At 49.1% G+C, this 14100-nt stretch overlaps 1 protein-coding gene across 2 annotated transcripts; it reads right to left on the bottom strand.

The window, feature by feature from the left end:
* Nucleotides 1-1856: 1856 nt before the first annotated feature.
* ORAI1 (ORAI calcium release-activated calcium modulator 1) lies at nt 1857-14047 on the bottom strand. Of its 2 annotated transcripts, XR_008993756.1 has the most exons (3): nt 13535-14047; nt 2259-3217; nt 1857-1874 (listed from the first exon to the last, which is right to left on the bottom strand). XR_008993756.1 is itself a non-coding variant. In XM_036929297.2 (2 exons), exons 1-2 carry the CDS (start codon nt 13835-13837, stop codon nt 2615-2617), a joined length of 906 nt encoding a protein of 301 aa, XP_036785192.1. In that variant the 5' UTR covers nt 13838-14047; the 3' UTR covers nt 2222-2614. The 2 variants fall into 2 exon arrangements, 1 of the variants encoding a protein (XP_036785192.1); XM_036929297.2 differs by lacking the exon at nt 1857-1874 and having other exon boundaries at nt 2222-3217.
* Nucleotides 14048-14100: the final 53 nt, after the last annotated feature.

The raw sequence follows: 14100 nt of genomic DNA, 5'->3' as shown, positions 1-14100 counted from the left end.
TTTAAAAAAACTTTAACTGCTATTTATTTAGGGTCTTCCAATTTTTTAAGCAAAGCCAGAATCAGCCCATGCAAGATTTTTATGAATGCCTACGTTCTGAGCCAGACTTCGCAGGTTTGAGTTCTGGCCAATTACATAACCTGGGCATCAATTCCTGTCATCTGCAAAATGGAGATGAATATTCCTGCCAAAATGTACCATCTGATTGAAATAATGAGCAAATATCAAGGAAACCAGACTTAGGCAGCATTCTACAAAACCAGGGGCCTGAACTCTTCCAAACTGTCAATGTTACAAAGGACAAAAAGAAAGACTGTTCCTAATTAAAGGTGCCTAAAGGGACGATACAACTCAATGCGACACGTGACCCTGGATGGAAAAAACACTGGTAAGGACATGATGGGGACAAGTGGGAAATTGAACATGTTATATTATAGTATTGGCAGCACTTATTAAGCCTGGTTTTCCCTAAAGTTGAGGCCCAGAGCCTCCTTTCTGAAAAGTGTAGGTTATTAATCAAGTAGCATCTTATTTATCTACATCTGTTATTACAGTGAATAGGCAGAGTGCCTCCTTTCACATTCTTCAAAAACCAAACTGAGGTGAGGAGGGAACATGCAAAGCAGTTCCTAAGATACCTAAGAAAACAGGGGGATAAAATCTGCTTTCCAGTGATGAAGTTCTTCCATGTCATGGGAAAGTTTCTGGATAAAGCGAAGAGGAACAGAGGCTATCTGGAGCACCAGCTTGGCTATCAGAAGGAATTAGGAAAGCTGTCCCAGTGAGACCACCTGTTTGAAAAGATAATAATAGTGTACCAGTGTCAAACTTCCTGAATTTGATTATGGAATAAGGTTATGTAGGGGAATGTCCTTTGTTTTAGGAGGAAGTATTTAGGCATAAAGGGTGATATATGCAACTAATGCACAAGTCTAGGGAGAAACATGGTTGAAGCTCATTCACGGTTTTAGTATTTGCAAATTTGCCTACTTGCTGAAGTTGAACGAGGCAACACTCTGCCTTCTTGTTCCATCTCTCATACTGTATAAACAAGTGTCCTCTGCACAGTCTATTTACAGCCACATTTTTCACATTTGGTGCTTTTTGTTGATGATTTTAGTTTACAAAAAAGGGCCTTCCAGAGAAAATACCTATGTTAAATAAGCTTCAAGCAGTCATGAGCTATAGTGCTACTGGCCATGAATCCAATGTTAATGAATCAACAATTTGTATTAAAGGTGTCTTTAAACAGAAACACATAAAACAAGGTTACATACTGACTGACTGGCAAACATATGATCAGAGACTCACAGGAACCAAACCCCGTACTTCTGCTACGAACAATGGTTCAAGTGTTCCACTAATTCAGTGTTCAGTGAGTTATAGAACATGACTGCTGTGAATAGCAAGAATTGAATGTATATGTATTTCAGTTACTACTCTTGGAACTTTTTTGTAGGTTTGAAATTTCTCAAATTAAAGGTCAAAAAAATTTTACTTAGAGGCTCACCTGATTGGGGCACTGGGAGATATACCAGGCAGTCCAGACCAACAAATACAGACACAAGAGGATATGTCCCTTTTGAGTATATTTATGTGTACACACACACACACACACACACACACACACACACACACACACACACACACACACTACTCGATGCTGAATGGGGAGGCGATCACACACACACACACACACACACACACACACACTACTCGATGCTGAATGGGGAGGCGATCACACACACACACACACACACACACTACTCGATGCTGAATGGGGAGGCGATCACACACACACACACACACACACACTACTCGATGCTGAATGGGGAGGCGATCACACACACACACACACACACACACACACACTACTCGATGCTGAATGGGGAGGCGATCAAAATGCAAAGGACAGGAAGCATCCAGGTGGCACTGGGAGATATACCAGGCAGTCCAGACCAACAAATACAGACACAAGAGGATATGTCCCTTTTGAGTATATTTATGTGTACACACACACACACACACACACACACACACACACACACACACACACACACACACACTACTCGATGCTGAATGGGGAGGCGATCAAAATGCAAAGGACAGGAAGCATCCAGGTGGCACTGGGAGATATACCAGGCAGTCCAGACCAACAAATACAGACACAAGAGGATATGTCCCTTTTGAGTATATTTATGTGTACACACACACACACACACACACACACACACACACACACACACACACACACACACACACTACTCGATGCTGAATGGGGAGGCGATCAAAATGCAAAGGACAGGAAGCATCCAGGTGGCACTGGCACAAGGGAGGAGGAAGGACAAAGGGAGCATTTGTCCCTGCTCTGGCTCCCGCTGGTGGCCTCCAAAGAGGAGGTGAACCCAGAGCTGGAAAAACAGGAAGTGCTTATTGTCTTAGGGGAAAGTTTCAAAGTGCAGTAATTTCTCTTTAAAAAAAACATCTTCCCTCCACATTTGGCCCCCTGATGAAAGCCCAGCCCCCTTGGCAGGCTGTCCTTGAGGCCAGGCAGGGCAGAGTCGTGGGGGAGGGGATAAGGCCAAAGCTCTGAGGCGCCCAGGCCTGGGAGGGCTTAGGCATAGTGGCTCCCGGGTGTTGGGGGATGGTCCCCTCTGTGGTCCAGCTGGTCCTGCAAGCGGGCGAACTCAGCCAGCTCGTTGAGCTCCTGGAACTGTCGGTCCGTTTTATGGCTGACCAGTGAGCGATAGAAGTGGACAGCAAAGACGATGAAGACCAGGCCAAAGGGGACCATGATGGTGGTGGAGGCGATGGCAGCAGCTTGGCCTGGGGTGATGGTATCACTGCTGACATTGGCGGCCACACCACCAGCTGGGGGCTTGCTGGTGGGCCGCAGCTGCCCTGGCTGCTTCTTGAGGGGCAAGAACTTGACCCAGCAGAGCAGCACAACCTCGGCCAGGAAAAGCAGTGTACCGATGACAGTGGAGAATGCCCAGGCCAGCTCGATGTGGCGGTGCATGCGCTCGTGGGGCGACTCCTTGACTGAGTTGAGATTGTGCACGTTGCTCACCGCCTCAATGTTGGGCAGGATGCAGGTGCTGATCATGAGCGCAAACAGGTGCACGGCCACCAGCACCGTGGTGCAGGCGCTGAAGGCAATGAGCAGCCCCGGCGGATAGTCGTGGTCAGCGTCCAGCTGTACCTCCACCATGGCCACCTGAGGGGCAGGGGAGAGGTGGGCTGAGTGCCAGGCTGACCACAGCCCAGAGAGCTGCACTGAAATCCTCCTCCAATCAAGCTCTGGGACCCTGGGCAAGTCGTTTTGCCTCTCTGACCCTTGGTTTCTCTATCTGTATAATGGGGATAATAAGACCCACACACTTAGGGTTGAGAAGTGGCAGTAAAGTACTGGTGAAGAAAACAGGTTTGGAGCCCATGTGGCCAGGATTTGAATCCCAGGTCTGGTCTGCTACCCACTAGCTGCATGTCCTTAGTAAGTCATTGAACTTCTCTGAGCTTCAACTTTCCTAGTTGTAAAACAGGGATATCATTATTAGTTCACAGGATTATTTTAACAATGAGAGCCCGTGGTACATGGTAAGAATTCCCAAATACTAACCACTCTCATTACCATCCAGCCAGGTAAAAACCAAACATCACAAATGGTTAAAATGGCAAGTTTTATGTATAGTTTCTATGATAAAGTTTGCATTAAAAAACAAGAATAAAAAAAGCAACTGCCAACAACGTTCCCCGTTGGCCCCACTTGCATTCTGAAGCAGAGGCTTCTCCTTCATGTCCTGTTCTGGGGACATGGAGAGCAATGGGGGTAGAGATGAAGGCCCTCCAGGTCATGCCCATGGCCCCTTGTGAGAATAAAACACACCTTCCCGCTGGGAACCAAGAGACTTCCTAGAAGAGACTGGCTCTAGCCTGGTACTGGGGTGTGGTCAGCAAGCCCCAGGCTGTCCCCTCCGCCAGCCCTGGCTCCAGGCCCCAGGGCTGACACACTAACTGCTCCCCAGTTCCTGGAGACCTGCAGATCTGGGGTCACCACAGGCACACTCCAGTCTGCCCACTGCTGCTTCTCACCTGGGCCTTGCAAATCACCCCCAAGTGAAGGAGCCAGCTCATCAGATCTGGGCCTGGAACAGTGGGCAGTGGGCACACTGCCAGGGCTGAAGGCACTGGGGCAGCAAGTGCCAATGGCAATACCATTAAGGACAGTGACCCTTCATGGAGTGTTCGCTACATATGTGCCAGGATTAGAGAGGGCGAGGTCTTAGACTGAAATGTACCCACGAGCCCCACACCAGTCTGCCCTGATGCCTCCCTACTCCTGGAGAGGAGGGTGGGCTCCTTCCTTCCCCACCAGAAATGCCTGGCCCTGCTGGTTTTCACATCTTGTACCACTGCAACTTTCCTACAGCCGGAAAAGGCAGTCAGTGTGGAACAGTGGTTATGAGCACAGGCTCTGGAGCCAGGCTGCTTGACTTCAAACCCTGACTCATCTGCCCTTTAGTAGGCTGTGTGACTGGCAAGTTCCTTCAACTTTCTGGGCCTCAGTTTCCTTATCTATAAAATGGGAATAATGGTACATGACTCAGAGGGTCATCATGAGGACTGAGTTAATCCCATGTAAAACATTAAGTGCTACCTTCCTGCTGCAGGGGTGGGTACACCTGGGCTGAGCGAACCCTAGGGCCGCACCGGCAGGCCTGGGTCCTGGCTCCAGAAACGGCCCTGCTGCCCTGTGTGACCTTGGTCAAGACCTTCCCTTCTGTATCTATCAAAGGAGGGAACATGACTAAGATCACAGTGTAGCACTGGTTTGGGGTCCACTACAAACTTTGAGAATCTGGTAGAGATCATGGACACCCTCCTTAGAACACCAAGTATATATATTCACAGAACTTTTCAGACAATTTCAATAGAATTCACAGACTTTTGCCATAGAATTCCCACAACTGATAACTAGTATGAACTTTTCAGCCCAGGAGTTTACAAAATGTTTCAAACTCATATAAAACTGGGACAGTGTCATAGAATTTCAGCTGTTTTTAGGATCTTTGGTGGCCTAGTGCCAACCCCAAGAATTCTCAACACATGCAATGTTGAGGGGCATGGCATTAGCCTCAGTCTGTCCCCAGGCCTGCCCACACTGAAAAGGGGGGTACCCCATCAGTGTGTGCCTCCTGCCACCTCCCCACTCCCAGCACTTCCTCTTCCTGTTTTGGCCTACTGCCTCAGAACCTGAAACCAGAGATGGGACAAGCAAGAGAGCCGCGCTACTTGGTTGCCCCAGATCCCCAGGCTATTTATTCATTCACTGGAAATGTCTGGACCCATTAGGTGCATCAGGCCCTGCGCTGGGCACTGGAGGTGTATACAAGGTAGCATACAAAGGTAACCAATCTGTTCCCTTACCTGGTATCTCCCCCTCTGTAGGGCCATTAGGAGTGAACTGGCTCTTCCATTTACAAAGCTGGTGACCTTGGACAAGTATTTCAACCTCTCTGTGACACATCTATAAAATGGGGGCCTACTTCTTATGATTGTTATGGGGATTCAATTATTTAATTAATATAAAGCTCTCAGAACAAGATCTGGCATATAGTAAGCTTCATAAAGTGTCAATGATTATTAGCAACATCAGTTTATTCTTTTACAAATGAGGAAACTGAGGTGCAGAGAGGTGATGTCAGCTGTCCCAAGGGTTATACAGCTATTGAGTGGGGGATCGAGGCTCAAGTCCACTTGGCTCTAAAGGCCATGTGCAAAAGGGGTAACAGTGTTTTCCCACATGGTTACTACTATGGAGGGAACATCTGTGTCTCCTCTGGAATCCTAACCCCTGATGTGATAGTGTTAGGAGGTGGGGCCTCTGGGAAGGGTTTAGGTCATGAGGGGTGGAGCCTCAGGATGGATCAGAGCCCTTATAAAGAGATGCCAGAGACCCCCCCCTCGCTCCTCCTGCCATGGGACAACACAGCGAGTAAATAGCATCTAGGTACCAGGAAGCCAGCCCCTCATCAGACACCCAATCTTCTGGCATCTTGATCTTGGACACCCAGTCTCCAGAACTGTGAGGAAATAACCATCTGCAGTTTAGGAACCACCCAGTCTACGGTATTCTGTTATAGCAGCCCAGATGGACCAAGACAGTTGCTGAGGAGATTAAATGAGGCCTTGACATGTAAGAACTTAACACAGGGCCAGCCCACAGGAGGTGCTCAATAAAGCTTATGCAGAAAAACAAAGGGCTTGGAGTGGAAGCAAAATGGCCCCCGGGTGCCTTCTGCTCAGGCTGGAGGAAGCTGATCCAGTGAGTCAAGGGTTCTACCCTTTGTGGGGGGGTGAGGGGCTTAGACCCACTACTTGACAGCCCTGTCTGCCCCATCTCCAAACCCTGGGCACAAGGAGAGTATGTGTACCCAAACACATCTGGCCAGGTAGTGACCTCAGCAGGACAGAGACCACCCATCCCACACCATTTGTCACATCCACAGGATCCAGGGTCAGAAATTGTGGTTGTTGGGACATACCTGGCCTGGGGACATTAGAACTGGTCAGCCTTCCCTGAGGTGGGTGGCTCAGCCTGTGACAACGGGCCCTCCAAAGAAGAGGAAGGAGCCTGCTGTGGAGCTCCGGAAGAAACCCCATCACCCTGGAGGGACCCTACACTTCCTGGAACTTTGACCACGTGGGCTGGCTGTAGGTACTGTTCCCACATGAGGGACTAAATTCAGTGCCATGGGGTCACGCAAAAAATGATTCAGAGTGAGGAGGGAATGGATGGCACAAATCTTGGATCTTGATGAAAACTGTTCACAGGGATTTAAAAGCCACTACTTTTTTCAGAACGCTGCTTGCTCAGGATGTCTCCCTTCTCAGGGGGGCCTCGTGGAATCTGGCAGGCGACTCCCAGGGCCCCAGCTGAGTCCCAGAGAACAGATCAGATTGCAAGCAGCTTCGCAAGGTAAATATAGACGCAGTGCTAGGCCCTTTAACCTAAAATAAACAGCTCCCAGCCAGCCACGGGCCTGCTTGAACCTGGCCACACTCCTAAAGGGACAGGAGGGGTAAGAGACCGCCAGCCCTACCTCACACTGGTCCGTGGACCCCCGCAGAGGATGTTGGGACACCAATTTCCAATCATGAGCCAAGAGGACCATGTGATTCTGCCAAGTGCAGGGCCTGGCTGCCTTTGTCAGGCTTTTGCCCACTATGTCCAAATGCCAACCACTTCTTCTCACTCCTTCAAGGCTCCATGGGGACCCCGTCACCTGGTAGCCCAGGCCCTTCTGAGGCAGCCCTCCTGGCCTGGCCTGACTCCAGCACTCACAGCCAGGAGATACAACTCTCCTTTCTCAAGCCTGGGCTTCTTCTGTTTCCTCTGTTAGGAGATTGGGTGGCTACAACCTGAAACACGAAGGCTGCCAAGCCACAGTCACCCAGGATCACCCAGAGCTGTCTGAGCCTGAGGGCCCCACCCCAAATGCAAACTATCTGTTAAGATAGGACTGAGGCCTTGTCCAGTGGTTTACAAACTTTTCTGACCACTATGGTCCAGTACTCCAAATATTTCTATAAATAGACACATACATATATATAACAGAGACAAGTTTTCCCAAACAATGGTTATCCCTAGAGTATGCTAATATAGCCTCTTCTTACAACATGCGATGCTTGCTGCTTTCTATTTCATTCTATTCTTATTCCAATAAAAAATAAATTGCTGGTTGCAATTCACTACATCTATGTCATAAGCCACTAACAGGTTGAACCTGCAGATTTGTGGGGACAGAACAGTCATTGGCTTTCTCTTCATCTGGCTAATTTGTAATCCTTTAGGTTTTATCTTCTGAGTTACCTTGTTCATAGCCTCTCAGGTGAGGATGAGTTGTTCATTCATTCATGGAAAATATTTAATGAGAATGTGCTTTATGCCTGGAGGACTGTATGGCTCTACTGGACAGAGAGCAGGAATTAAGATGGCAAACTAAACCCTGTCCCAGGGAGATGATAGGCACTAACTATTTAGGCCAAAGAGTATTTTGAGACTGTGTTTAGTGTCCCTCAGGCAATGCTCCTCCACCTTCATACTTTTCTATTTCTCTTTGTTTCCCCAACATCCAGCCTGGGCCTCATTCCTCCAGGGGCATCAGTAAAAGATCCTTGAAGGAATAAATGAAGGTAAGGCCAGCTCTTGTGCTATTTTAGCCCAATGTCTCTGAAGTGTCTGGTGGAGAATCCTAGGTGATCCATCAGTAATTGGAAGACCATATTAGAACTTCTACTGACATTCATTTAGTATTTAGCTCACCCTTTCAAATTCCCAATTTTGAACTTTTACATATGTTTATAATATAAAAGATGTTTTAGTAAATATACATCTCCTTTGTGAGCATACAAATACTGAGGCTATAGCGCTAACATTTTTTTGTGGGGTAGGCACACAAAAGTTTGGAGACCACTGCTTGGACCAGAGATTGGCAAATTGTGGTCTGTGGGCTGTAGTTTTTGTAAATAAAGTTTTATTGGTGCATAGCTATGCCCATTCATTTATCTATTGTCTAGCTGCTTTTGAACCAGAATGGCAGAACTAAGTAGTTACCACGGAGACCATGTGGCCTGCAAAGTGGAAAATATTCACTATCTAACCCCTGACAGAAAAAGCTGGTTGATTCCCAGGTTAGACCAATGCTCTAACTAAAAGGGCTAACTAAAGAGGGCTGTCAAATCACAGTCTCTCTAGATTCTTTGTTGAAGAAAAGAGTCTGTGGTCCTATCAGTTTGTGACATCCTTCCTGGGGAGCATAATAAAGGCCTCCCAGAAGTCCCATCAGAGAGAACCTGCTGGCTTTTGTTTAAATTTTCTGTTTTATTTCTCCAAGGGAACTTCTCCTCACCAACTCTGATTGCCATGGTGCCACCTTGGGAAGCTTCAGAGTTCTCCTTTTCACCAGCCCTGGACTGGGCAAAGAGCAGAGCTCAATACAGATCCTGGCAGAAAATTCCAGAGAAGTGCCACAGGCACTTGTAAAATTTTACAAAAGGCTTTCTCAGCTGGGAAGGAAATGCCCTCCCCCTGATCATTCAGCAAGATTCCACATCTATACAGCCCACAGTACAGACCACACACTTGGTTACTAACTAGTTACAGAGGATGCAGTGAGAAGGTGGTTGAGTAGAAAAACTCCAAGTTAGACAGATCAGGGCTTGAATTCTACTAGGTGGGTGAGCTTAACCTCTTGGAGCCTTAGTTTTCTCTCTATAGTACATATTTTTAAGAACTATTCTGAGAATTAAGTAAGAATGAAAGAAAAGGGTTCAGGCTCACACCTAGTGTTCATTTAATAATAATATTAGCAACATTATTCTAGAATTCATCATGTCACTCCTCCACTCCAAAACCTTCCCCGTTGCATGTATAAGAATTCACATCTAAACAGCCAGTTGAGGTGCGGCCCCATCTCACCAGCTAGATTCATTACACTACTCCTTACACACCCTCAACTCCAGCAACACCAGCCCCTCTGCCTTTCTCCAAGACTATCATTTCTCATCTTTGTAATTTTGTTCCTGACACTTCTGATCAGAGGGACTCTTCTCCAAGCCGTAATTATCATTCTTCAGGCTTAGGTGAAATCACATTCTTCTAAATCAGCTAACCCTTATATAAAAAGTCCCAATACCAGGGAACAAGGATGAGTGAGATTCCTGGATGCTGGGCCAGGTATATTCTACATGCTTTGCAAATACTAATCAATGAATCCTCATGCCAACCCTGTGAGGTACTACTGTGACCCCCTTTTTACAGATGAGGAACTGAGGCCCAGAGACATTGACTTCCCCAGGATCTCACAATTCTAGTGGCAAGGCTGGGATTTGAATCCAAGTTTTCTGGCTCCAAGTTCCTGTTCTTACTTTGCCCCACCACACTAGAGCCTCCCAGCTCTGTCCTAGGCCACTCATTCTCTCTGATGCTCTCTCTCTCCCATAGCGATGGGGCTATACCATAGTCACAAGGCTCTGTAGCTTACAGGCAGTAACCTTGGACAAGTAATTCATCTGGGATAAGCACTTACCCTCACTAGGTTGCATGGAGATCTCAAGAGATATTACAAGTGGAACCCTTAGCCCGTCTAGCCAATTGCAAGAGCCCAGTCAACAATAGCTAAGGACCATTAGTAATTAGCACTATGAGTAGTAATGGTAATTGCTGATTTATCTCCATGCCCTGAGCTCTGAACACATCACAGCGGCCTAGTAATGTCTTATGATTTCAGCTCTTCCTTCCAACTCATTTTCATAGAAATTCTAAACAACTTCTAAACTTGCCCTGGAACTTAGGAACAAAAGGGTGCTGGTAGGCAGAGAATTTGAGGAGGCAGATAATCCAAAAATAATTGATCCTGGATTGTGGAAAGCATTTTGTTTACGGCAGCAGACTGACTTTCCCAATTATCTTATGCTTAGGCTAACGTTACAGCCTGGCCTCCCACAGACGAAGACTGCCACGTGTGCTCACCACAGTCCTTCAGGGCACAGGGTCAGGCTAAGGCTGGCTGTCTCTCACAAGAGGAAAACTGAGGCAAGGATGGCCTAAATCACAGCCCACAAGGGTACCTTTGGAGTACCTGTAGGATGCTGATAATGTGCTACTTCCAGGGCCCCTGGTTTTGGAGTTTGGATGTTAAGCCCAGACAAGACCTGTTATTTCTAGAAATGCTGTCAGGGCTTTTTGTCTGCAGACTAGAGTGTAGAGCTGAGGTGTACATAATCAGATCCGGAAAATTCCTGAACATTTCATGGGCCAAATCAGGTTTCATAATGCATCCTCATGTAAGTCCACTGGAGAGCAGGATATATTCTCCATTTGAACAAGAGAAAACTGGTAACAAAGAGTAAAGCCACCTGTCTGTGGTCCATGGCATATCTCCCCAGCACATTAGGGTACGTGGCCAGAGGCTTTCCCCCGCGAGGGGGGAGTCTCTCAATCCCCTCCAGGCTCTTGGGAGACCCTTTCTCAATCTCACCTGGTCAGGTGAACCTGGCATTCTCACCAACTCTCCACCCCCTAAGATCAAAGGTCACATATGCCCCTCTGGTTTTCCAGGTTCTAGGAAGGAAGCCCTCCGGGGCAGGAAGTTGGTTGTGCTGACTCACAGGCCAAGGGAGAGTAGTCCAGCAAAACTTGCTCACTCTGTTTCCATGGCACTGGGCACCCCTTTCCCTTGGAGGCACACTTGTAAGGCTGGGTGTCCCTGGTGAGGGTGAGGTGTGGGCAGACCTACCTTGCTGAGCCCCCTCCTCACCTCAACCCCATCTCTCTCCCATAGATTTTAAGACTTGGGCCAAATGCAGTTCTTACCCTCTTGCAACTGCCTCCCTGGAATGGAGGCTGTTGTGAAGTTCAGCCCTTCTCTGTCAGAAGAATTTGGGGGATCCCATCAGCAGAGGCAGGAAGCCTTCTCCACCCCAACTGAGGGGAATAAAAGTCCTCAAGAGATGTCTGGGTGAGCCAAGGCCCACCCACTGCCACCGGCTGCCACTGCCTCCTGACTTCCCTACACTGTTTTTAGCAGGAGGAAGAGGGAGGTAACATTTGATTAGAAGGCCTGGTTTCTTCTCACTTCTCTTGGAATGGGATAAGACCCGGGAAGCAATGAATTTATGACCCCAAGAGAAAGGGGAACAGGTACCCCACCATCTTAAACCCAGAGCACTGCTCTGAAGAGCTTACAATCTCTGGTGTCACTCCCTTCCCCCAAACTGTAACATTTCATCTTGCTTAAAAGAAATTTTGCTATAATATTGTATATCAACTATATTTCAAAAAAAAACCTTTCCTAGTTCTCATTCCCTAGAAGTCCTGGTCCTAAGGTCCTAACATGTGCCCTGTCAGGCACTGATCACAGCTCCATACACCACAAACAGTGAAAGAACCCAGGAAACTTCTGGATACCAGCAGAACTGGGTTCAAATCGCATTCCAGCAGACTAGCTGTGTGGCCTTGGGAAAGTCCCATGACAAAGTTACTTCAAAGGGTGGTTGAGGAGTTGGTATGAGGTTTGGGGAACCTACACAATACCTAGTACATGGTGACTGATTGGTAAATGCCAGCTATTCTTGGAGATTCTTCAGGCAAAGGCAGAGACTGGTCTCCCAGGATTTGAGACTGGTGTACAGAATTCCATCATATCCAACCTAAACTAAAAGCTAATGTGCTCCTCCCTGACACACATACATTCTCTCAATGCCCCTAAATGGCTCCCTCAAATTTATTCTCAAAGTCAGAGGAACTTCTGAGCAGATTCCTCTATTGACTCAATTCAAGGTCCAAAAATGGATTTGTCCCACATCACACAGAAGCAAGTGGCAGAGCTAGAAGAGCTCTTTTTCCAGCGTGGCCCAGTGTGCTTTGGGTCTGCTCAGGGCTTCTAAAAAGTTCAGTTTCCACTTCATCCATCCACTTGTTTGTACAACACAGGGAGAGAATCAGACAGACTCTCTTCCCAAGAAAACAGGGAGGATGCGGCCACTCCCTCCTTCAAGCCCAAGCGCCAAGTTCACTCACTAGGAAGGCAGGCGCCTCTGGGCTAGAACCGTGTGTGCATGTGTGTGTGTCTGGGAAGTGTGTGTGAGGGGGTGACCAGACCCCATTCAAGCAGGCTGATGTCACCTAAATGATAATCCTGAACTATTATGCAGTGCCCTTTCCTGGGAGACTCCCAAGATTCCAGGCTTGAAGGCATCCCCAGGGCAACTTCTTGGCCCAAACAGCAGCCTTCCACCCCTCCAGGCTCTTCTCACTGCAACACCTCCCTGCAAGGGGAGGGGAAACTATGTCTTCCCCCTAAATCAAGAAAGAGGCCACTCAACAGGAACATGTCCCACCCTCCTCCCCCACACCCAGTGACTCAGTGGCAAGTTTTTGGAGAAGAAACTGAGGGTGGGGAGTGGTTGTCAAACCCCTAGGCTGAGTCTCTCGGAAAATGCGGTGGAACAAAGGATGTCAGGAAATCCTCTCTACTAGGTGGTAAAACAACACGGTGACTACCTCTGGCTCCAAGTATGGGGGCGCAGGAGACAGCTCAAGGGTCCATCTCCTCCTCCCCTCCTCCTGACACCTGCTCCCAAGATCAGCCCTTCTATGTCCTTTTCCCCTTAATATATGTGGAACTGTGTTCTTATGGATCTACTTCGAGGATCTAGAGTGTGTTCTACCACTGTTGTTTCCTCTTTGCTGCATCAAGCTAGCCCACCTGAAGGCACCTGAGCCCCCAACACTGGACATTTGTATGAACCTCATCTCCCACATCGGGGTCACTTGTTGTCCATCTCTCCTCACGTCCAGCACTTCTAGCCCCCTCCAGCATCCACGACAGCCTTCTTCCCAGCTCTTTCCTCACCCCCCAACCCCGGGCCGGGCCCCCGCCCAGCCTGCTCCCCTGTGGGCCCCGTAGGGGATGCGGGCGGGAGCCGCCAGGACAGGAGAAGGGGGCAGGGCAGGACGGCCCGAGCTCACCATGGCGAAGCCGGAGAGGAGAGCTGAGGTCCGGCTGGAGGCTTTGAGCTTGGCGCGGCTCAAGTACAGCTTGCGCCAGGACAGCGCCTGCATCGAGTGCTCGTTGAGGCTCATCACCTCGGAGTAACTCTGGCCGATCCAGTCCGGATAGGTAACGGCGGGCGGCGGCAGCGGCGACGACCCTGGGGGCTCCCCGTCCCCGCTGTGGCGGCGACTCCTGCGGCTGCCACTTGTGGTGCTACCGCCGCTGAGGGGAAGCTCGGGGCTGTAGCTGCTTGGGGGCGGGGCGGGCTCCGGATGCATGGAGCACGCTGCGAAGTCGCGGGCCGGCCGGGGCGCTTGCGAAGGCGGCGGCTCTCAGCCTCCGCCGCGCCGCCGGCTCCGCCGGAGGCAGCTGTCGCCTGCCCCCCGCGCGAGCCCGGCCTCACCCGGCCGGCCGCAAAGAACTAGGAGGAAGTCTGGGAAGTGACTATAGTCGCAGCTCGCAGGCCGGCCGCGCCGCTTGCAAAAGCTCGGGCGGCAGCAAAGCGAGCCTGTGCGCGAGCCAGCGTCCCGGATCCCCCGGC

Source organism: Manis pentadactyla, chromosome 14, assembly GCF_030020395.1.
Source record: "Manis pentadactyla isolate mManPen7 chromosome 14, mManPen7.hap1, whole genome shotgun sequence".
Lineage (NCBI taxonomy): Eukaryota > Metazoa > Chordata > Mammalia > Pholidota > Manidae > Manis > Manis pentadactyla.
This window is presented reverse-complemented; position numbering and strand designations above follow the sequence as displayed.